The sequence below is a fragment of the Lacerta agilis genome, chromosome 10 (genome assembly GCF_009819535.1).
Source record: "Lacerta agilis isolate rLacAgi1 chromosome 10, rLacAgi1.pri, whole genome shotgun sequence".
Taxonomy (NCBI): Eukaryota; Metazoa; Chordata; class Lepidosauria; order Squamata; family Lacertidae; genus Lacerta; species Lacerta agilis.
In genome coordinates, this window is record NC_046321.1 from 64,775,652 (window position 1) to 64,800,232 (window position 24,581).

Sequence of the window (24,581 nt, forward strand, 5' to 3'; positions counted from 1 at the left end):
GAGAAGGACACACACATACATTTTTCTTGGTCTTGATTTGTTTATGGGAGCCTAGTCTGGGGTGCATGCTTATCGCCATGATTAAAAAATGAGTTTAAATTGTAGGTCATGCTTGAGGGTACATATACAAATGTATAGCCCTATATTAATATGTGGAATTCAGATCTTGTGAGATTTTCTGGAAGGAATTAACGGTGTTAAAACATTCTGAAAAGTGAGCTTCTGGACCCCAGATGAAGAGAAAGATTATACTGTATTGGAAACTCAAGGATTTGCAGTGTGAGAGATGGATAGATACCATGTGTCCTTGTGTGAATAATTACATCACACCTAGTCCTTTCTGCTGTTATTTTCTGTGGACAGGTAGAACAAGCCAATACAATGTGACATCTAACTGGCAGCAGGACGGACACATTTCATAATAAACAGGGACACTGAAATCCCAGTGACAGTGGGAACCAGTGCTGTTTTGCCTGAGGGATCACAACATGGAATCATAAGAGTTGGAAGGGGCCACAAGGGTCATCTAGTCCAACCCTCTGCAATGCAGGAATCATTTGCCCAACATAGGGCTCAAATCCACAACCCTGAGATTAAGAATTTTATGCGCTACCATAAACGGGTGAGACTTCTGGTCCCCAGGGTGCTAAAACAAGAAACAGCATATAAAGGGAATTTGTCACTTGTGCATGATTAGCATACAACAAGACCAAAGGTGGACAAACTGCTCCAGAAGGAGCATTTAGAGTTGGGGAAAACTGGAAAAGTGGGGGAAACGGGGAAAAACCTGTTTTCCTAAGTTTTTTTTCCAGGCCTTCCCATCTCCAAGCATGATGCGTCCCTCAGCAGAGGTGCGGTTTCCACACACACACACACGCAAGTAGACCTAAAGCAGATGTGCAGAACAAGTAGCACCTGAGTGAATATGGCTGGACACTTCCATATGGCAGGTCCTTGCCTCTGCCTGGCGGCTGAGAGTTGCCACCCCGCACCACCGTGCCCTTCGGATTTCAAAACCAAGCGTGGACCAGTCGAGTGGTCTGCGGCCTGGAGCTCGAGGAGGGAAACCTGAGGAGGGAGCTGTTCCTCTCCGGAGACGGAGAGGGCGGTAGCGAGCTCGGGTGGGCCGGGAAACCGGGCCCGGGGAAGGCGCGGCGGGTGTGCTGCTGCTGCTGCTGGGCGTCCCATGGTGAGGCGCAGGGCGCTGTGGAGCTCCGGCGTCGCACTCTTTACCCCCTCGGCGCCCGGCAGCAGGCGCGCAGCGGCCAAGGAGGGCCGGCAGCCTCGCGGCCTCTGGGGCGGCGAGCAGAAGCAGCAGAAAGCGGAGCAGCAGCCCCGCCATGGACGACGAGGAGGAAGAAACGCCCCAGGGGAGGTGAGGAGCCCGCAGCAGGACGCTGCCAGCGCCGCTTCCCAAGGCTGCCGGGAGGGAATTATTCACATTTCTAAGACGGGGAAGCGGGTGAGGGAGGGAATGCATGGCTCACCCTCTTGCTTTGCTTGCGCCGAAAGCCACATGAAACGTATTTCTTTTATTTTCTTTTGCATGCGAGAAGCAGCACCCCCGGCGGTGCCCCTCCTTCTCCCGCAGTGTGCATGCAGCCTCTTATCTTTTTGGTGCTCCGCCGGCTGCTATAGCCTAACTCCGGATTTAAGAAGGCGATTTCGGCGCGAGAGGAGCCGGCTTTGCTGAGGCGAACGTCGCTTTCTCGCCGCGAAGTATGTGCCGCGTTGTGGTCTAAGGCTGCAATCCTGTATATGCTTACCTAAGGGCAAGCCCTGTGTCCCTGCTTCTGAGCAGACGCATATAGGGCTGTGCAGGAGTTGTTGTCTTCTGTGGGACTTACTTCTGAGTAAGCATCGATCAGGTGGGTCTGGCCGCAGGTGCAATTTGGAGTCTCTGAGATTCAATTTCGAGAGAGGGTGCATTGGATCCAGCCTCGCAAAAGCCTTCCCTTATGAAATATGTCACTTGTGAATGTTGATCATGTGGAATAGAACCTGGAAGTGAGCTGATTTTAAATTAAGCTTCCTATGCATCGGGGCACTTTTCCGCAACTGAAAAAGTGCATTTAAGCTGCTTGTGCATTTGTGCAACATCTGGATGTTCGTGTGGGCTAGACTGAAGAGAGAAATAAAATGTATGTATGCTCATTCTTTCTTTCAAATGGAAGATATATTTACATTTTTTTTGTGTGGAAGTGCCTCCAGGTTTTCCATTTAAATGATAGTATCAAAAACTAAAATCGACTTTATATGAGAATTTCAGGTGGTAGGTGTGCAAAAACTGATTTATGCATCACTTGTGCAAATGGGCTAAATTGATATTCTTGTCTTTACTGGGTTGTGGACGGGGCTGCTGCCGCTGCCCATGATTTACGTGTGTCTTGTCAAACGCTGCCACTTCCCAGCCATCTGTTGTAGTATCAAGCCCTTGCTGAAGTTCTTTGGCAGTGCTGTGCAATCAAATGACTAACACATTGCCTGAGTGAGGGCCTCCCAGACTGTCAATTTAAATGGCATGCAGTTGAGGTACATGGCAAATCAGCATGTAACTTGCTGTCACATTGGAAGGCGGTTTGCAGATGGGACCTATGCATTACAAGCAGGTATAGCAATCTTTGTGCTTTAAAAATAGCAAAATTGTTAAACCTTTGTCACCCTTTAAGTCAGCATTTATGGATCTCTGTTATATGTATTTACCAGGGATGAATTAAGGGATTGCTGCTGGAATCTGTGAAAATCAGGTGACTTTTAGTGTTTTTTTTAGAATTGGAAGACAGTGTACTGAAGACAGTTGCTAAAGTCTCTCTCTTTGCCATCTGGGGCTTAATTTGAGCTGTGTGCCTTATCATGTCTTGGGCCTCTCTAAGGGCTATATTAGGGCTTGTGACAGTTTAATAGTAATATTTTACAATTCACTTGTTCATTTTGCATATTTCTATGAATGGGCAACCGCTTTGAGGGATTCTTGTAAGGGCTACAAAGAAAATAGATTTTGTCCAATTGAGATATTGGCATACGTTGTGTCCAGCCCCGTCTTCCCTTGGGAAGCATCTATCTCATTTTTAGCTGGTGAATCGGACTGGACTGGAGAATGAAAGCCAGGCAGATCTATTCAGTTGCTATACTCCTAGCCTTCTCCCTCATTGACATGGAAATGTGCTGCAGCAGTCTTCAAAAAGCATGTTATATAATCCCTCTCTTCCAAATTTGTATGCCTTGCAGCACTGATTTCTTATTTAACGTTTGCACATAAAAGCAATATCCTGTAGATTGATATCTGTAGTAGGTGCAGATCTTTGGTAGGGATCAGCCTAAAATAATCTGGAGTATTTAAAAAATGAACTGTGTTCAGCAGAAATATGTTTCAATGTCTGGCAACTCGCCCTATTATTTAATGTGTCTTGTGTTGCATATGCTGGACAGCTTACTAGCAATCTCTCTTAAATGGTATCAATAAACGCTGGTGTAAAATAGTAGTATGCTGTTTAAGGTGAGTCTGATTTGTTTCTGTTCTTTGTATGCTGGGTAACTAAATGCAAAGGAAAATACATATATATATATATCTTAAAAAATGTCCAGTAGCACCTTAGAGACCAACTAAGTTTGTTCTTGGTATAAGCTTTCGTGTGCATGCACACTTCTTCAGATACACTGAAACAGAAGTCACCAGATCCTTATCTATAGTGGACAGGTGGGGTGGGAGTTTTCTCAGGAGGGTAGTAGGAAATGGGTGATTGACTCAATGGGTATGGTAAACCTATTGATGACTGTTAACTACTGCAATTAGTATGTAATGAGACAGGAATCCTATTAAGACAGATCTTAGACAAGGGTGGCGCTGTGGTCTAAACCACGGAGCCTAGGGCTTGCCAATCGGAAGGTCGGCCGTTCGAATCTCCGCGATGGGGTGAGTTCCCATTGCTCGGTCCCAGCTCCTGCCAACCTAGCAGTTCGAAAACACATCAAAGTACAAGTAGATAAATAGGTACAGCTCCAGCGGGAAGGTAAACAGCGTTTCCGTGCACTGTTCTGGTTTCACCAGAAGCGGCTTAGTCATGCTGGCCACATGACCCGGAAAAACTGTCTGCAGACAAACGTCGGCTCCCTTGGCCACTAAAGCGAGATGAGCGCCTCTCAACCCCAGAGTTGTCCGCGACTGGACCTAATGGTCAGGGGTCCTTTTACCTTTTTAATAGAGATACTGGATTCCTGTCTCATTACATATGCTAATCATCTGTATACTATCCCTTGCTTTTTCCTGTAGGACTAATTGCAGTCGTTAACAGTCGTCAACAGGTTTACCATACCCATTTCAATCGCCCATTTCCTACTACCCTCCTGAGAAAAACCCCACCCCACCCTCCCAGTATATATAAAGTCTGGTGACTTCTGTTTCAGTGTATCTGAAGAAGTGTGCATGCACACGAAAGCTTGTTCTGACTCTCAAAGGAATGAAGTCCTATAACAGCCTCCCCAGAAACATCAAGGGATCTACTAGCTTTTTCGTTTTAAATCTGTGAGCATGAGTGAGAGATTTTGTTTAATTTTGATATGCTGTCTTGCGATTGACAAGAAAAAAATGTTCTGCCCCTAAAATTTGTAGAAGTTACTGCCACTGGAGACTGAGATCCTGGACAGATGGGCTGATTGCAAAGAGCTAAGGGGATTTTCTTTTCTCTTGGGTGGGCTTTGCTTTTAGACCCTACTTTGCAGTGTGTTCTACATTCTTTTTTACTTCAGTTGCCTGCACTTTGTTTCTAAAGGAAATTTGCCCTGTGAGCTCACTTGGCACGCTTAGCCTTGTTTCCTCCTACCTGTGAAGAGCAATAATCCAGATGATCACAGGTTGTGTTTTGTTATTCGTTGCACCGAGTCCATTGGGAATGGCTGTTTGGATGTGGAAGATCTTCCATCACTATTCATGATTGGATTAAACAAAATAAAATAAAAAATTCCTTCCAGTAGCGCCTTAGAGACCAACTAAGTTAGTTCTTGGTATGAGCTTTCGTGTGCATGCATGGGTGCATGAGTTTCTACAGAGATTATGATGCTCCTGTAAATGATTTTCAGTACAGAGTTACCTTGGCCGGGCAATCAAAGCTTCAGCTTCTCTTTTATTGAATTTCCCTCCTAGCATTCTCTGCCTTTGCTTTTTTCAAGCCTGTCATCGTAGGTGTACACTCTGTGCCCTGCTTCTATTTTGACATCTCCCCCTCCCCCGCCCCTCTCCATCTTTCATACCTGGCATTGACTGTATAAAACCTTCTCACGAGCACTGTAACAGTTTGCTGCAAAACAGATGAGCAGCGGCAGGGCCAGCCCACCCGTGAGACTAGGGGAGGAGACAAGCCTCAGGTAGCAGGATCCACAGGGGCAGCAGATCTGGCCTCCAAGGAATGCCTTGCCCACTGCTGCTGCTGCTGCCATGGGCTCCTTGGAAGCTGGATCTGCTGCCTCCTTGGCAGAAGCCTCTTAGAAGAAGAGGAGGAGTTTGGATTTGATACCCCGCTTTATCACTACCCGAAGGAGTCTCAAAGCTGCTAACATTCTCTGTTTCCTTCCTCCCCCACAACAAATACTCTGTGAGGTGAGCGGGGCTGAGAGACTTCAAAGAAGTGTGACTAGCCCAAGGTCACCACCAGCAGCTGCATGTGGAAGAGCGGAGACGCGAACCCGGTTCACCAGATTACGAGTCTACCGCTCTTAACCACTACACCACACTGGCTCTCTTAGAGGCCCTGCTGGTCTCCTCCCACCTCTTGGGAGGAAATGGTGGGTGCTGCTATATAAGGCAGAGCTTTCCAAACTTTTCATGTTAGTGACACACTTTTTAGACACGCATCGTTTCGCGACACAGTAATTCAGTTTTACTAGCTAACCGGAGGTGGAACTAACCCCCTTCCAGCCCCGGGAGAAGCGCACAGCTGCACACTGCAGACGACACACCAATGTGTCGCAACACAAGAGTTTGGAAAGCTCTGCTTTAGGGTTTCCTGGGCTCTCTACCTGCCTAGTGTGATTCAGAGTGCCCCGCCCCCATGGCCTTTGATTCCCACTACTGTACAACCATTGGGTAAGGTTGATTTGACACACCCCCTCCCCGCCCCCGCTCCTGATGTAGAGCTTCATTATGCTTTTTTCCCTGGAGATGTAAGGGCAGTGCCACTTTTTGGTTTGGCTGGCCCTGATCAGTGGTATTAAAACACGGGTAGGCAAACTAAGGCCCGGGGGCCAGATTAGGCCCAATCGCCTTCTCAGTCTGGCCCACGGATAGTCCAGGAATCAGCATGTTTTTACAAGAGTAGAATGTGTCCTTTTATTTAAAATGCATCTCTGGGTTATTTGTGGGGCATAGGAATTCGTTCCTCCTTCCCCCCCCCCAAAAAAAATAGTCTGCCCCCCAAGGTCTGAGGGACAGTGGCCTGGCCCCCTGCTGCAAAAGTTTGCTGACCCCTGTAATAAAAGGTTCCTTGATCTATGTGATTCCACAGTGTCACAGTAGATCAGGCATAGGCAAACTCAGCCCTCCAGATGTTTTGGGACTACAACTCCCATCATCCCTAGCTAAAAGGACGAGTGGTCAGAGATAATGGGAGTTGTAGTCCCAAAACATCTGGAGGGCTGAGTTTGCCTATGCCTGCAGTTGATTCTCAGGCTGTGTATCTGTCTATCTATCTATCTATCTATCTATAGATAGAAATTTTATTAAATTTGTTTTTCAATTTAAAATACTCATTTTACATCCTTAACAGATCAGTGACTTCCCTTCTTTTTCTGTGGTTCATTTTACATATCGTAAATCTCTGCATATTTTACAAAAACTATACCATTCAGTATTCCATTATTTGCATCCATCAAAACTTATTTACACTGTTGATTTTATCTTTAATGCTGCCAGCGTTTTCAGCTGTGCACAATTATTTCCCATATATTCAATAAACGCTTTCCAATCTTCTTTAAACGTATGTTCTTCTCAGGCCGTGTTTCATTCCATATGCCTTGGACCGTCTGTTGTGCTTCATAGTATTTTTTTTTTTTAAGCAGCATTCATAATTGCAATCCATTTCCCACTCGATGCCTAAAGCAATTTCATCTCTAAAAAGCAACAAAATGAAGAGGATGGGGAAGAAAATGCATTATGCCTATCAGAGCCTAAGTGGTTAAAGGTGCTGAAGACATTTCCTTCAGAGTCTGTTTTAGACCTCTCACATTAATTTGAAACAAAAGCAAGCAATGCGTCTTTTGCTTCTGAAAATTCTCTTGCTAGCCTGGGTCTCAAGGTGACTTCTTTTGTGTATTAAAAAAGAAGAGAAGCTGCTGAGTTCTGGTTTTTCAGTCCTGTTTGCTGGCAGAGCTTTTCCCATTTTGGCCCATTGGGGAAGCACTGACAGTAACAATTCAGAATATAAACCTGACCTTCTCCAACTGTTCCCACAATGCTTCATACCCTACGAAGCTTCTGGAAGGGCAGCAAAGAAATTGCAGGGCAGTTTCTGTGATTATAAAAATGGCAGAATCCTGCTTTTTTTAAATTGCAAGTTGCCGCTGTGACCTGCTGTTCCGCCTTCATATATTAATTGAAAAAATGAAAATATTTATAAAAGAGACATCTGCAACAACTCTAAGACTGTGGTCCTGTACCTGCTGGCATTTTAGTGGGATTTCAGTGTGCAGAACTGAGTGCATGGTTGGCGTTTAGGAATTGTACGATTTGAAGCTTAACACTACTGTTAATCTGTCTCTATGAGTTGCATAAACTTTTGCTTTCAATCTCATTTTGAAAGGGGGCTATTCTCCAAAATGAAAGCATTAGAAACAGGAGGAGAGAGAATATTTGGAAATGTTGCATTTACTCTCAAATGAAAGTGATTACGATATTTATTATTTTAACTGAAGGCCTATAGGAAGATCTCTTTTTCAGCTTCATGTGTCATATGTTTATATATTTATGGCAGCTGATATTATACTACTGTTCACTGAGTCTCAGTGAAAAGAAAGCTGTACTGTGTTAAGTTATTAACAGTCCAAAGATTACCTGCATTCCTTTCACACACGTACTATGTGGGTTATCAGTCATATTTACCATTAGCCAACACGCACCTTTAGACCACACACACCTAGGGTGTAACAGGAAGCAGGATGGCTGCTTTTTCTCAGGTATCAGGTTGCAATACTTGCTTTTCATAAGAGATGCAAAATATATTGCTGCCTCCGGAGGACGCTGAAATATCTGGACGCATTACTTGTAATACGTTGGAGTCCTTAAAATATAGAATCATAGAGTTGGAAGAGACCACAAGGGCCATCCAGACCAACCCCTTGCCAAGCAGGAAACACCATCAAAGCATTCCTGACAGATGGCTGTCAAGCCTCTGCTTAAAGACCTCCAAAGAAGGAGACTCCACCACACTCCTTGGTAGTAAATTCCACTGCCAAACAGCTCTCACTGTCAGGAAGTTCTTCCTAATGCTTAGGTGGAATCTTCTTTCTTGTAGTTTGAATCCATTGCCCCGTGTCTGCTTCTCTGGAGCAGCAGAAAACAACCTTTCACCCTCCTCTATATGACATCCTTTTATATATTTGAACATGGCTATCATATCACCCCTTAACCTTCTCTTCTCCAGGCTAAACATACCCAGCTCCCTAAGCCGTTCCTCATAAGGCATTGTTTCCAGGCCTTTGACCATTTTGGTTGCCCTCTTCTGGACACGTTCCAGCTTGTCAGTATCCTTCTTGAACTGTGGTGCCCAGAACTGGACACAGTATTCCAGGTGAGGTCTGACCAGAGCAGAATATAGTGGTACTATTACTTCCCTTGATCTAGACGCTATACTCCTATTGGTGCAGCCCAGAATTGCATTGGCCTTTTTAGCTGCTGCGTCACACTGTTGACTCATGTCAAGTTTGTGGTCTACCAAGACTCCTAGATCCTTTTCACATGTACTGCTCTCAAGCCAGGTGTCACCCATCCTGTATTTGTGCCTTTCATTTTTTTTTGCCCAAGTGTAGTACTTTACATTTCTCCTTGTTACATTTCTCCTAGTTACTGTCAGTTTGCCACCTCAGGGTGGGGGGGCAATCTCATGTTGAGAGAATAAACTGTCTACTTGTCATGGGCTTGGTGTGTATGTACCATTGTATTTACAGAACAGAAAAAAAAACTTGGAGATGTATAGACCTTGGGCTGTTGACCTTTACACTGGCATTCATAAATTGCATGAATCTGCTCATTCTCCTCAGTTAGCATAGCCCTTTGGCTTTTGCATCTTGGCATGCAGCTGTTCAGCAAGTTGCAAAATAGAAAAGCCTCTGTCTTCCATAAATGGTGGTGTGTTCCTTTTTTCTTGTCTATTTCCCTATGTAGAAGTTATATACCGGTAGCAGATGGAACTCTTTAAATTATATCTCCCATTCCCTTCATCCTTCAGAGCAATCTTTTATCCACGAATTCAGACTGCTGCAGTGGCAGGCCTAGTTTATATGGAGCACTAGGCAAAAGTATAAAACTGGTCCTACGAGATGAAAAGACTGGTACACTGGTGAGCTCCACCTTCTCTCACACATGCTCCTGTATGCGCATGGCCAAGCTGTCCCATTTTCATGGAGTATTAAAACCTGTTTTAAAACTATTCACTTGCAAAATAACAACTATGGAGCCCTGAGGCAGGCATCTGCGTCTTGCCTCAGCATCCCAAAGAACCGGAATGAATTGTAGTGTGATGATTTCATGCAGTAGGCTGTTTAAAGAAATACATGTTAAGAGCCAAAGGGAATATATAAGCTGGAAGAGGCCTTTATAGCTACAAGAAAAACTTGAAAGAACGGCGTACATTTTAGATGTCCTGATGTTCTAGCAAGTGTAAAGGAAAATATGTTTCTTTTGAGTAGAATACCGACTAATGCCTTACAAGTCTGAGCAAAGCTGCAGAATAACTAGAAATGGAGCCACGTGGCTGTAGCCCTCTCCTCAGTTGAGCTGTCACCTGCCCATGACATCACAATTTCACTTCTCAGCAAAAGGCTGCCCCTACAGCAGCAGGAAATCTTGAGCAGGTGGCGAGGGAGGGCTCATTGTGTGAAGCCAAAATACTAAAGTTCGTCTATTTCTTCTTAACAGTGGTTCTCCACTTCTTTTATTTCTGCATAAATTTTGCACCAACACAGTCTTAAGGTTAATAGCAAAGTGATCGTGAATTATGACAGTTCCAGTTATTCAACCAAGCTGGTAAGTACTGTATGAGAAGAATCATAGCTATTAACTGAACTCTAGCTTAGATGGTGCTCAGAGTGGTGGAACCAGATTTCTTAAAGAAATCAGCAGTGCAGTGCTAAACATATCTCACTGAGTTCAGTGGGGCTTCCAAACTGGGTATAGGATTGCAGCATAAGAATACATGCCATATCTTACTGGCATCAAAGGATGGGCATTCTTTGATTTAAAAAAACAAACACCTGAATCTGTGTCAGTAGACTACAATGCAAATTACGCTGGACATGATTTGTGTTCAAGCTACCCTAGTACTGGAAAGGTACGGTTAAGGTTTGATTTATCTCTACGTGGAAGGCCTGTTCTCAGTCTCTAGAACAGTATGAAAGCTAGTTTATATGTAAGAATTATTCTGGACAGGGATATTTGTAGCATTATTTGGAACTGCAATAGGAATCTTGAAAGTATAATGTAGCAGATTAATTTGGTTGGAACCCAGACATTTCACTACTCTTGATTCCCCAACCTTTGTTTCCTCCTCCTCCTTCTTTCACAGCACATTACATCTCTCACCTGGATACTGCATGAAGTGTTCTCAATTTCTTCTTCAGCCTTTACTCAGTTCTGTGCCATCCTGATGCTATTTTCCAAAATCCATGCATCTTAGTTCACTGTTTTCTTTTTTTGCCCATCCCAGTTTCCCCCACTAGTTTTGAAGTCTCTGTTATCTTTATTTCTCCCCTTAACCAACCTTCAACACAAAGGGTCTTCAGTCCCCAGTTCTTGTGACTTAAGAAAGAGAGTTTGATACCTCTGTTCTAATGTACCCGTCAGAGCTTAATATACGGTACACCTGTCTCTTGACGTCTGATCATTAATTGTTTCAACTATATAGAGCTCTTGGGACCTCACATGCCCTTTCATTTTTAAGTAGCTGGATTAGCAACCAAGCCACTGTTTGCTGTGATCTTAATAGGGGACCAAAGAGTTCATTTTAATCAAGCATTTCTGACAGAAGTTCAGAGTTCAGCTGGAAAGCACTTACTTACAATCCCCAGTGTTCAAAGTATTTTAAGTCTGGATTTTAAAATCTAAAGTCCGAAATAGTAGATGCAAATGTAGTGCATCTGTGTGGTAGGTTTGAGGTCCTTTGCAAGCCATAAATATTACTCACTGTCAAGGGAAAGATGATTCATCTTGGTAGGAATTGTTGAAGATTCATTCCCTGTGGCTGCTGTCATGGGATTGTTGTTTACCACATGATGGTGTATGTTTTCATTCCACAGTGGGAAGTGACAAAGACAGGATGTTTGTGTTACTGTGTTTCCTGAAGTGGGACTATTGTCTTTTGTTCTTTCTCTTTGCTGTCTGATGCTAGAGAGAGAGGGAGCCATGTTGCAGTGCTCTGTGTCTATATGTAAATAAAGTAGATTAGCCAAAACGCTGAGTTGCTGGAGTCCTGTTACGCAACGCGCAAACTCTGCAGATCCCTAAGTGTGCTGATGTTTCTTGGCATCAGTCGCTGTGATGTTCGGGCTGAGGAAAGCTTTTGAAGCTCCTGAACGATCGCCCAGGAGGGAGGGAACATGCCAGTCGAGCATATGTCTCTGCCAGGGTCCTACTCATGTGTAGGACATCCTAACAGGAATAACCTTATTGTTTCTGGATATCATTGCTGTTTATCATTCCTTGCATCCTCTCCCTAAAGTGTGATGGGAAGTACCTATCAGTTTAAAGCACCACATTCACGGGTAAGCTGATTTAGAACATACTGCTTCTGGTTAATCTCTCTTTCTCTGCTGTCACCTATGGTTTTCTCCTCCCCACCATCCTAGCCCTGGTCAAGGATCCTTGCTTGTCAGTGCAGATGAAAATGCAAAGTGTTGTTGGATGCAAAGTTATTGCCTGTTTGGTTGATGTGTCTTAGGAATGAACTTGCCAAATCTAACTGCACAGATTCTGAGCTTCAGGAGTGTTAGAATTAATTTCTGGAAGAAGAGCAGACAATCCCCTCCTAACATGCAGGAACTCGAGAGTCTGATGCTGTGCGTAGCAAAGAGCAAGATTCTGCCTGAATCGCAAAAATCTTGCCACACCTGCTTGCTAAAACAAGTTCTTTGTGCATTCTTTGTACAGAAAAAATGGAGGAGGAGCTGACAGGATTATTCTGGGGACATTGTTTTGGGTATTAAAAATATTTCAGCTAAAAAAGACAAACTTTTATATATTTCTTTTTAGTTCTTCGGCAAAAGATATGGACGAAGAGCAGCCTTTGTCTCCTTGCGATCAGAATCCTAAAGAAGCAGTACGGAAACGGCAAAATTCTAGTCAAGGTTCCCGGGGCAGCGATTCTTCCAGAACATCCAGAAAAAGCTTCAGACTGGATTATAGGTTGGAGGAAGATGTAACAAAATCAAAGAGAGGTAAAGATGGGAGGTTTATCAACCCCTGGCCAACATGGAAACCTCCATCTTTCCCAAATATTATGAAATGGGCTCTTACGGAAAAGGACAACAGCAAAGTCCCATCTTCAAAGCAGGTAAACATTCTATAGTTGTATCCATCTAGTTATGTTTGAAGCACTCTCAATACCACTTCATGTAAATTACATGTTTAACAGTAAGTCAAAGATTTTTGAAGTATATATTACGTGCAGTGGTGTTGCGTGGGTTGCTGGTGTCCGTGGCGTGGCAAATGTTGCATCCCCCTGGTGGGCTGGGCAGCTGGGGTGGAGGAGTGCGGTGGGGGGCAAGTAAATAGGTAATGTGGTAACTAGATAAATAGACTATCTGTGCTTCCACACTGTTGCTATTTTCAGGTAGGATTCAATCACAGACTGGTACAGTAAATTTAGGTTGTGTAATTATAGTTGACTGGGATGTCTTGCACAAAAAGCCTGTTGTCACCTAATCAAAGCATAACTTAAGAGCTGGTCAACATTGCACCATACAGCCCAGATAAAATAAATTCTGTGGCAGCCAAGAGTTGGAGGCAGCCTTGTACAAGGATTGCTTGTCTACTAGTAGATCTCTGAGGGATTTGCAGTTGATCAGCAAGGATTCTGACTCTCAGTTGTTTAACAATAGCAACTAAAAGGCTTTTCTCCTAAATTACCCTAGGACTGGGTTTGATTTTTGAGTGACAAAACTGGGAGTATAGTTCCGGTACTGAAAATGAATTCCTAGCCTTTGTAAAAGAAGGCAGAGTTGAGTTGCAGCTTCAATTTTATGCTGGCGGTGCATATGCAGTAATTTTGTAGCAGTGCTGAAAAAGCACAGGATGCTGTATTTGCTGTAAAATTCATTATTCTGAGAGTTTCAGTCTTCATTTTTTTTAAACACAGCACTTTTCTTAGTTTATATCATTACAGTAAGCATTACACATAAGCAAGCATAGCTTTGCAATAACAGAAGTTTGCTAAGGTGGGTGAACACGTAGTTAGGAGTGGGATTTGAATTCCTTGAGTAGTTACTTGCCCCTTCATTCCTGCAAAACTAGAATGAATAATTCAGAACATTACAGATGGAATAATTTTTGTAGCAGTGTGTACATGCATCCCTTGTGTACCCTCTAAAACCCTAAACAGTTCAGGCACCGTGCCCTTTTGAGACCTATTCCCATGTGTTCCATTATGATATCTGAGATCTACTGAGAACATGTTTTTAATTAGGCCTTCTCTGTCACAGATTCAGATAGCAAGGCTGTGCAGCATTTTCAATGACTACCCCCCAAATATGACAGTGTCTCCTGCTGTATATTCACCCAAATTCACGTCTAAACTCCTTAGCAGATGTCCCTGTTCTTGACTAACCTTTGGAGATCAGCATCAAATTAGAAAATAATGGTGAAATGTTGTCCTCTGCTACTGCAGAGAGAAGGGCTAGATCTAATAGGTTTAAATTACAGAAGGAAAGACTTAGGTTGAATATGAGGAACTTTTTAATGGTAAGAGCAGTTTGAGAAGTGGGGAGAGGGGGCTCTCCTTTGCTGCAGGTCTGTAAAGTCTTAAACGGCTCAATACCTCAAGGAACACCTCTCCCCATAAGAACCGACCCAGATCCTGTGATCATCATCAGAGACCCTTCTTTGTGTGAGAGATGTGGAGGATAAGCAACACAAGAACGGGCCTTTTCTGTGGTGACTCCTCACTTGTGGAATGCTCTCCCCGGGGAGGCTTGCCTGGCACCTTCATTATATATCTTTAGGCACCAGGCAAAAACATTCTTCCTCTCCCAGCTTTTAAACTGGGAGGTGGGGCAGTCTTGTTTCATCAACGTCATCATTACGTCATTTTATTTGTATGCTGCCTTTCCATAGTTAAAACAATGCTCAAGGCGACTTACAACATGACAAGATTTACATAATTACCAACATAACAAAAGTCATAAACAATAAATAAAACACATCAAAAAGTACACAACCACACGGAAAACGATTTCCACATAAGTCATAAAATCTAAGACTCAAAATAGAGCATTAATATCAATCACTATTTAAAATGACATAGATAAAAAAATAAAAGCAATTAAAAACAAAAACGGAGCCTTCTCTGCAGCAGCAGCACTCCTTCAAGGAAGCAGGGCAGGGCCTTATAATAAATATTTTTGTGTATTTCTATTGTAAACTGCCCTGTGATCGTTAGATGAAGGGCAACAATAAATAAATAAATATTAATTTGGAATGCCTTTGTGTTTGAGAAATGATTTTCATGTTTACTGTTAGTTGTTGATGAACTCTTTTGTAAGTCAAAACAAAATAAAATAAAAAATTCCTTCCAGTAGCACCTTAGAGACCAACTAAGTTTGTTTTTGGTATGAGCTTTCGTGTGCATGCACATACCAAGAACAAACTTACCGTAGTTGGTCTCTAAGGTGCTACTGGAAGGAATTTTTTATTTTATTTTGTTTTGACTATGGCAAACCAACACAGCTACCTACCTGTAACTGGATCTTTTGTAAGTGTTATCTGTCAGTGTTATCTGCAAGCAGAAGTGGACCAGGGCTTTAACTTCACCCTCCTATAATACTTCCCTTAACCCAAGCTGCAAGCAAAACTCTTTACCTTGAAATACCAAGGGAGACTCATGCACAGAAACAGGGTTCCTTATGCACAACTGGTGCAGATCTGCATCATACTAATCTGAACTGGCTGGATGTGTCAGATGCAAATGATTCTTGTCATTGTGCACGTTTCTCGTATGCTGAAAGTCTTGCAAATGGAAATCTAGCAAAGCAGGGAGCAGGCTGGCTGGCACCCTTCCCTCTGCTATGCTGTTTACATTTACGAAGCCTCCTGTGACTCGTGATGCAGAGCCTACGTGTCACTTCCTTTCAGGCTGCCATAGGCCCAGTTGCTTTGAAGTCACTAAGGGCCTGGTAGACAACTGATGACTTAGTTGCATTGAGGAAATATTTGATGCTCAAGTCCATGAGCAGCATTGTTGTTGTTCAGTCGTGTCCGACTCTTCGTGACCCCATGGACCAGAGCATGCCAGGCACACCTATCTTTCACTGCCTCCCGCAATTTGGCCAAACTCAGGCTAGTCGCTTCAAGAACACTGTCCAACCATCTCGTCCTCTGTCGCCCCCTTCTCCTTGTGCCCTCCATCTTTCCCAGCATCAGGGTCTTTTCTAGGGAGTCTTCTCTTCTCATGAGGTGGCCAAAGTACTGGAGCCTCAACTTCAGGATCTGTCCTTCCAGTGAGCACTCAGGGCAGCATTGGTCTACGCTAAATGATGTTCAAGTGTATTCATACCATGGACTTTAGTATTACACCTTGTTGGTATAGAGCAGGCATCCCCAACCTGCGGTCCTCCAGATGTTTTGACCTACAACTCCCATGATCCTTAGCTAACAGGACCAGTGGTCAGGGATTATGGGAATTGTAGTTCAAAACATCTGGAGGGCCAAAGGTTGTAGAGTTAACAAGGCTTTCTGCCTCAAGGGTCCAAGATGGATGAAACACTGGCTGCTTGTAAGCCAGGTATGCTTTCTAATTTTGCGTCCTTGTTTTCTTTTGCCAGGAACTTGACAGAGAGCTTCCAGTACTGAAACCTTACTTTGTTCAAAACCCCGAACTAGCTGGAAAAACCGGAGCTGGTATGCGAGTAACATGGCTTGGACATGCTTCTGTAATGGTGGAAATGGATGAACTTACACTTCTTACTGACCCCATCTTCAGCCAGCGGGCCTCTCCAGTGCAATTTGGAGGACCTAAGCGTTTCAGAGGGCCTCCGTGTACTGTAGATCAACTCCCCAAAATAGATGCAGTGATGATCAGCCACACACATTACGACCACTTGGACTACCACTCCGTAATAAATTTAAATAGTCGCTTTGGCAGTGACCTGAGATGGTTTGTGCCCCTGGGTCTTTTAGACTGGATGCAGAAATGTGGTTGTGAGAATGTAATTGAGCTGGACTGGTGGGGAGAAAACTGTGTTCCTGGTCATGACGCAGTTACGTTTGTTTTTACTCCTGCCCAACACTGGTCCAAGAGGACTGCAACAGATGACAACAAAGTTCTCTGGGGAAGCTGGTCTGTCTTGGGGCCCTGGAATAGGTTCTTTTTTGCAGGAGATACTGGCTATTGTGTTGCATTTGAGGAGATAGGGAAGCGATTTGGACCTTTCGATCTTGCAGCTATTCCCATTGGAGCATATGAACCAAGGTACGTAAGCCAATAAACTGGAGCCTGTGACCCAAGATACAAAACTACAACTGTTTATATACAGCACCAACAATGTGTAAGATGTGCAAAACACAGGCAGTGTCATAGCCACATTGGCCTACCGTGATGCCAAATCACTCCTGCTTCATTCCTCCTCTAGTGTGAGCAGTAACAACAAACCACAGACCTTGGCTTATCATGACAGAGCTTCCTTCCTTCCTTCCTTCCTTCCTTCCTTCCTTCCTTCCTTCCTTCCACAACTGTGAAGCCAAGAACAGTTGATTATGGTTTATTTGGAGAGAAACAAACCATGAGCACTGTTTTAGACATCACAGAAAACCAAGGTTCTTGGTTTGTTACTTGCATGAAGGAAGAAGGGCAGTGGGAGTGATACATGCTGCTGATTTATGTTAAGCCATGGTTTATGGCATACTATGTCATCTGAACGGGGCCCATGAAAGCTCACAGTCTGAAAGACAGGCAGGAGCAAAGGCTAGGTCTTAATGGGCAATGGGTAGGTGAAGATTGGCTGCCAGTTTTGCATTACAGGAAAACTAAATATGATTGAGATGCCTTGTGGAAGATGGGAAATTAGGATGATTGAGATGCATCTTAACAGATAAATGAGCAATCTCTTTTAGCAGTATGGGAGAAGGGAACAAAGTGGGGCAGTAAGAGGAAAAACTATGCAACAGATTGAGAAGGGCAGTAAGGCAACCTTAACTTGGCCAGTGCATGTCTGTGTAACAGGCAAGGAAAAATGCTCTTTCCCTCTTTGGTAGGTGGTTTATGAAATACCAGCATGTGGACCCAGAAGAAGCAGTAAGGATTCATATTGATGTACAAGCAAAGAAGTCTGTTGGAATTCACTGGGGGACCTTTGCTTTAGCAAATGAGGTAGGTGTGAACTAACCATTTGTACAGCTGCGGATGTCCATTCAAAATAGTAGCATCTAGAACTGTCTGCTCCAACCTGATAGCAGAAGTATCCTTTCTTCTCACTTAAAACAGAAAGTATCACCCACTTACATCCCAGAGTTTTAGTGTATGAGAGAACTGCACATCCTCTGTGTTTCTGTGCGAGCCCTGGATCTGCGTCCCCTGATTGGAAGGAACATTGTCTCAAGAAGAAATGCAGTAGGCAGCATCCTCTGAGGAGAGATTATTCTACTGCATCTCTGTGTCAGGTGTGATTAAGTGATCTAATTACATCTGATGCAAAGAGGCAGCAGAATTACCTGCCCTCCATGGAGACTAATTGGAAGGAGACAAAGACAGAATACTGTAGTGGGCTGTTTCCTCTGCAGGTGTGTAATTTTGAATGGAGATTTAGTTTGAAATGGATTTTTGGTATAGGAGCTCCAACTAACTTAACTATATATAAAAAAAGAAGTCATGTAGTGTTATAAAAAATTTCATTATGGACCATAGCCGTTTTCAAGGTGTTTCAAATGCTTAAAAGAAAATGGCCTCTGATTTTAGTATTATTTTATAGGCTGTCAATTTTAGTTGTGAAGACAGTCGATTCTATACAACTAATTGTGTATTGTCAAAGCTAGGTTTCCCCCCTCAGTTTTTAGTTTGACTTAAATTTTGCTATTTTAGTAATAGGTCTGAATGTCTTTACAGATACTCCAAAGCAAACTACTAAAGAAACAGTGACAAGGGTGCTATAAGAGATTGTGTACAGCTTAGTTGCTCTATCTTTATGGACTGAATTAATAGTTGCTTTGGGTTAAAGTGTCAAAATCATTGGAGGCAATTTCACTTGGTATGAAACTGGTTTTCCTGAATGTGTAACAAAATCATATCATATCAGTATGCATATCATATTATATCAGCATACATATGTGCCAGTACTCCAACCTTCTTTGACATTCTAGCATAATGAAGAAACTAGCCCCCAGCCACCCAGAGATACCCAGCTAGATGTGTAGGGGTATAAATGATAAAATTATTTATTATTATTATTAATTACTGACCAACACAGGATGATGGTCTGCAGATGAAGGGGCTGAGCATACAAGACTGTGGTTGATTCTTAAAACTGGAATTAGAATCAGAAATCATTAATGTTTATGAAATCCCTGAACTTTCTGGTAGGTTCTTGAGAAGGATTCCGAACCCCACAGATCCTCCACATTTCATGCACTGCTAAGTACAGGGATTCAGAATGTAAACTAGTTCTTCTGGAAAATTTATATGTTAAAAAAATTAAAAGGAAGGCCAGTGAGAACACTATCTAAACATTTACTGACGAAAGGTGACTTGCACAACTGGAGAGGCATCTCTGTCATAAAATTTATGATTAGGCCACTGGACTTTGATAAGTCAGTTGCACCAGCCCATGGGTTTCGTAGAATGTAGGCATTGTTTAATTCTCTCTGACACAGTTCTTTTCATTTACAAGTTTGCAGCAAGTAAACGTATATTGATATGTTCTTTCAAATTGGTGTTTGAGCTATTCTTGAATTTACCATGACTACAGTTCTCAATCTACAGTTGCTGCTTATTAGATAACTAAGAATAATACTTTCCAAATTTGGAAAACTAATAACACATTGTGTTGAGTTAGGCTGTTTCTCTCTAAGGCGTTTTCCTATCCTGCCTTCAGTCCTTTAACTGGAGACTGAAACTGGACCTGATGCAGAGAATATATTCATCCCAAGAATGAGAGCCCTGGCTGGATAAGACTAAAGGCCCTTATATACCTATGGGGAAACTCACAAGCAGGGCACGAGCTCTGTAACGCCCTTTTCATGTTTCTCAGTAACTGGTATGCAGAAGCATACTCCTGACTCATCACTGAGCTGTGGCCCCATGGTTTTCTAATATTTTTTTAGGAATATCTGCCTTTGATGAGAACTTCATACTTTCCCATAAACGCAACTGGAAAGATTGCGCTCACAATCCCATTGCATGTGATCATTCACCGGCAAGAACCGGGGTTACAAATTGGTTCTGATATGTGCAAACAACTGCTCTCGTGAACAGTTGTAATATCTAATAGGTTTATTCATGGAAAACATAGCTTTTGTGTGCAGTCCTAGTGCTCTGTCTGGACAAGTTACCACAGCTGCACAGAGCAGTTGATTCATCCTGAAATAGCAGGATCAGTTCAGTAACACTTGTTGCCACAAATACAAGGTATGCTTTAAGGGGGTAACCCCATTCAGAGCTTAACTAGGACTTTAGCAGGAAAAAGAAAAGTCTTATTGGATTTCATTGGGACCAGAATTCCCCTTAAATTTGCAAGACTAAAGTAGTCATACATATGAAGCTGTTTCACAACTGGCTTATCCTTGTTTTCTCCACAGTATTACTTGGATCCTCCTGCTAAACTGATGGAAGCTCTAGACAGATACGGATTGAAAACTGAAGATTTCTTTGTCTTAAAGCATGGCGAATCACGAGACTTAAATATTAATGAGGATGGATTTGAATAAAAATGGGGGGAAATCGATTTCTTATTAATTGTATCTGGGGGTGGGGGAAGCAATTAAGGTTGATACCTTTTTGTAAAATTTTGAACAGGATTTCTAAGATTTCAGGAGTTTGCATACCAGCCTTATAAAACTGCAAGTTTTTAATAAATGAATGAAATAGCACTTGATAGCATAACTTAGCTGCACATGCCGTGTACATAAGGAGTTGATTACATTGCCTGTGAAGTAATTTCACCTCTTTAAAACCAGTGCAGGTCACCTGCTAGAGATTAACTAGGCCACAATCCATAAGACCCAAGAGGACCTGTGAACTCAAGGCTTCCTCGACATAGCAACCCTCCCTCCCTCACTGAACTGCTAAGTGCTTTTTTAAAAATCGGATTTCCTTGTTTAAAAAGTGGGGGATTACACTGAAAAACAAGCCCTACATACACACGAAGATTTGGAGCACAGAGAGTGTAACCTTCTGTTGGATAAAGCGATTATGTATAGAAATTGGTTTCTGCATGCCTTTGACTGCAGGTCTGTTATAGTAAAATCTGCCCAGGGCAATGGCCTTGAGGCCAGGGGCTCACATGTACACTAGTTTACCATATGCATTGCTGTGCTTGTGGGTCCCTTCCTGCCTTGGAGTGGGGTGGGAAGAGCACAGTTAAGGCACTCCATCATTCCCACCAGTGATCTGATCAACAGGAATTGGGTGCGATTAGAAAACTGCAGATAGGTTTTACTGAAAATGATGGTATGTGTGGATTCATATACCTGGAAGGTCTTGCTGAAATACCATTCATTTTTGGCAAGTGATTAGGATCAAAACCTTGAGAGCCAGTGTGGTGTAGTGGTTAAGAGCGGTAGACTCGTTATCTGGGGAACCGGGTTCGCGTCTCCGCTCCTCCACATGCAGCTGCTGGGTGACCTTGGGCTAGTCACACTTCTCTGAAGTCTCTCAGCCCCACTCACCTCACAGAGTGTTTGTTGTGGGGGAGGAAGGGAAAGGAGAATGTTAGCCGCTTTGAGACTCCTTCGGGTAGTGAAAAGCGGGATATCAAATCCAAACTCTTCTTCTTCTTCTTTTGCATACATCCCACCATCCTATGAAATAGACACTTTCTAATCTTTAATCAGATGCTAAGCCTGCAGTGATAGAACTTACTTTCCAGAATGCATGTTTCAGATTCCATATTTTAAAGCAGAACCCTAACCATGTCTATTCAGAATCAAGTCCTATTTAATTCAGTGGGACTTCCTTCCTCATAAGTGGGATTAGGAGCACAGCCTTAGCTATTATTGTTTAACATCAGAAAGGGCTTGGGTTTTTGTTTGTTTTTTTGGATTAGACTAAAATCTGAAATGATCTAGTTCAGGGCAGTCCAGCATGCATCCTGAGGGCTGCATGTGTCCCTTGAGGCCTTTTTAGTGGCCCTCAGTGACCTTTGATGCTCCCCTCTGCAGCCCCTGCACTGCCTTCCCAAAGCCAGGTGAGGCACTGGGCTTTGGGAAGGAGGCATGAGGGCTCTGACAGGGTCCCAGAATCCTCTCTCCTCCTTCCCAAAGCACATTTAGCGCTTTCTCAGCTTTGGGAAGAAGGTGGGAGTTCTAGGACCCCGTCAGGGCTTCATGCCTCCTTCCCCAAAGCCCTGCACCTTTCTTATTCGGCTGTGGAAAGGCAGCATGAGACCTGCGGGGGTGACGGGGACCAAATTTTGGCGTGTGCAATAAGGTAGTGTGTGGCCTGCAGGTTCCATGTCAAAGTACGTTTGCAGGCCACTTGGTATAAAATGTTGGATTGTGCTGGTCTACTTAAAGATCCTGAAACTACCCTGATAGAAGTGGTTTTGAGTTTTACAACCAATACAGTAGCACATGGAAAAGGTTTTGAGTATTGCAGCTTTAGTGTGAATAGTCCCAGCCCAATATCTCCCTTGAGCAGAGTGATCACTTACAGAATGTGCCCTGTGCCTTCGTAGCTGTTGGAAATTAAGAGGATTTTTGATGGTGTCTTCCAACACAACTAGTTGCCAAAAGCACATTTTGAACAAAACACTGACATTACTGAATGCTTGTAAATTTTCAATTGCAAATGTAAGAGCCAAGTTTTGAAATTATAAAAGGTGCCTTTTCAAAGAGTTCTAACTACAAAAAAATGCCTATTTATGTCGCTGCTGGCCAGAATCTCTGTACACTTTGCATTGTGTTGTCACTGTGAAATTGTTCTAGCATAGGCCCGAACACTTCTTGTTTTGAGAATAAGCAAGCTGCATGTAACTGGAACCGTTTGTTCTCTGAAATCTTTATTCAGCTTGTTTTGTTTGTTCTTGCTCCCTGCTGCCAACTGTGGGTTTCAAATGAATTGGTTTGTCAGAATGATGTGGAAAAACACATACAAATTGCTTATAAAAATTTAAAAGCATGATGATATTAATTTGTTCAACATTGTAAAAAATGGCCAATTATACATGTGTCAAACTAGTAAAACTAATTTACAAAATAAAGATTTCTCTTGCTCAGAAGTAGTCATATTATTGAATAATACTTTCTGAGTATGTTATGTTAATATGACTTGGACTCTCACAATAAAAAATAACCATTTAATTTAACTACACTCCTTTCTCTCTCCCAATTTTTATTTAGTAGGATTTATCTCCAGCTAAAGAATAATAATCAACATACTATTTGCAGTTTTACATCACTACATAATTTTGTTTGCTGTGAAATCTATTCTCTTTTAATACCAATGGGAGAGTACTATGGCACTGCATTTGAAACATACTACTTTTTTGTTTAATTGCTACTTTATATTTGATTCAGGTGTATGGGTATCGGCTACTAAAACACAAATGCAATGAATTATGGCTTTGGGTACACTGATGTTCACAGCTCACTTTTTGAAGGACCTAAGTTCATCTGTAAGATACTGGGCAGTAACATCCTTTTGTGACTGATGAAATCTGTCATAACCAAGCTGCAAGGTTTCTACCCAGAGTATAAACCCAACCATACATAAATCTGACCATCTTTGCAAAACAAAAATAAATTCCTTCCAGAGGTGTAAATTTAATTTTTGTGTGCATGATTGCAAGCTATTCTTTTTAGAAGGCTTAAAGTTAAATAGTAGATAAAAAAAGCACAGAGTCTGATTATCTTAATACTTATTGTAAAAAGGTAAAGGTAAAGGGACACCAGACGACTCTGGGGTTGCGGCACTCATTTCGCTTTATTGGCCAAGAGAGCCGGCGTACAACTTCCGGGTCATGTGGCCAGCATGACTAAGCCGCTATTGGCAAACCATAGCATCACATGGAAACGCCGTTTACCTTCCCGCCGGAGCGGTACCTATTTATTCACTGTCTTGGCTTAATGAGGCACGGATAATAATATCCACTTGTACTTTGATGTGCTTTCGAACTGCTAGGTTGACAGGAGCAGGGACCAAGCAACGGGAGCTCACCCCGCCGCGGCGATTCGAACCGCCGACCTTCTGATTGGAAAGCCCTAGGCTCTGTGGTTTAGACCACAGCGCCACCCGCGTACTTATTGTAAAAACAGGGTATGGGAGACAGCAATGCCAACACATTACAAAACATTGTATGCTCATAGTAAATGCTGCTATACCTGTTGCACCCTTGCAGCTTGCTATACACAAGCTGTTCCTCATACATTTCAATAGAGGAGGTAGCTCTACCCTTATACAGTATGGAGTTCTCTCCATATTTACATATGGAACTCACATACAGCTCTGGAATATAGCCAAAATATTCTAACATCAGGTTTTCTCAGCCCTAAGAAGATAGCTAGATCAAGATCAATTAAAATATTCATACACAAAATAAAACATAAGACACCACAAAATAGTTATAAGAATAGCTGGCTTATCTTTAAAATAATTAGATGTCTGAACTGAAAATAATTAAATGACTTAAATGTCAGCATTAAAAAAAAAATCTAAGACACCTGAAAAGTGGCAAGGATGAAACCAGCAACACAAAATGCCTAATTCCTGTTCTAAGTCAGTTGGAATCTTGAGACACAGGGAGAGCTTTAAATCAAATGGCTGAAGCATTTGTACAGAAATTGTTGTTCAGTTGTGTCCAACTCTTCGTGACCCCATGGACCAGAGCACGCCAGGCACGCCTATCTTTCACTGCCTCCCGCAGTTTGGCCAAACTCATGCTAGTCACTTCGAGACCACTGTCCAAATTAGCTTTATACAAATTGTATTTAGCAACGTAAATGAACAGTACTGATCTACAGC

General features: G+C 42.7%; 1 protein-coding gene across 2 annotated transcripts; it reads left to right on the forward strand.

Moving 5' to 3' along the window:
• Positions 1-1,296: 1,296 nt before the first annotated feature.
• NAPEPLD (N-acyl phosphatidylethanolamine phospholipase D) lies at positions 1,297-20,641 on the forward strand. Of its 2 annotated transcripts, none has more exons than XM_033162186.1 (5): positions 1,297-1,375; positions 12,452-12,752; positions 16,237-16,883; positions 17,666-17,780; positions 20,201-20,641. In XM_033162186.1, the coding sequence occupies exons 1-5, from the start codon at positions 1,341-1,343 to the stop codon at positions 20,327-20,329; spliced, it is 1,227 nt and encodes a 408-aa protein (XP_033018077.1). In that variant the 5' UTR covers positions 1,297-1,340; the 3' UTR covers positions 20,330-20,641. The 2 variants fall into 2 exon arrangements, with proteins under 2 accessions (XP_033018077.1, XP_033018076.1); XM_033162185.1 differs by lacking the exon at positions 1,297-1,375 and adding an exon at positions 1,849-1,868.
• Positions 20,642-24,581: the final 3,940 nt, after the last annotated feature.

What these genes read in the sequence shown, in the direction of transcription:
- NAPEPLD (XM_033162186.1), top strand. Translation starts at nt 1,341, where the DNA reads ATGGACGACGAGGAGGAAGAAACGCCCCAGGGGAG. An exon ending in AAGTCCCATCTTCAAAGCAG is followed by an intron (nt 12,753 to 16,236) that starts GTAAACATTCTA and finishes TTCTTTTGCCAG; the next exon opens with GAACTTGACAGAGAGCTTCC. An exon ending in ATTGGAGCATATGAACCAAG is followed by an intron (nt 16,884 to 17,665) that starts GTACGTAAGCCA and finishes CCTCTTTGGTAG; the next exon opens with GTGGTTTATGAAATACCAGC.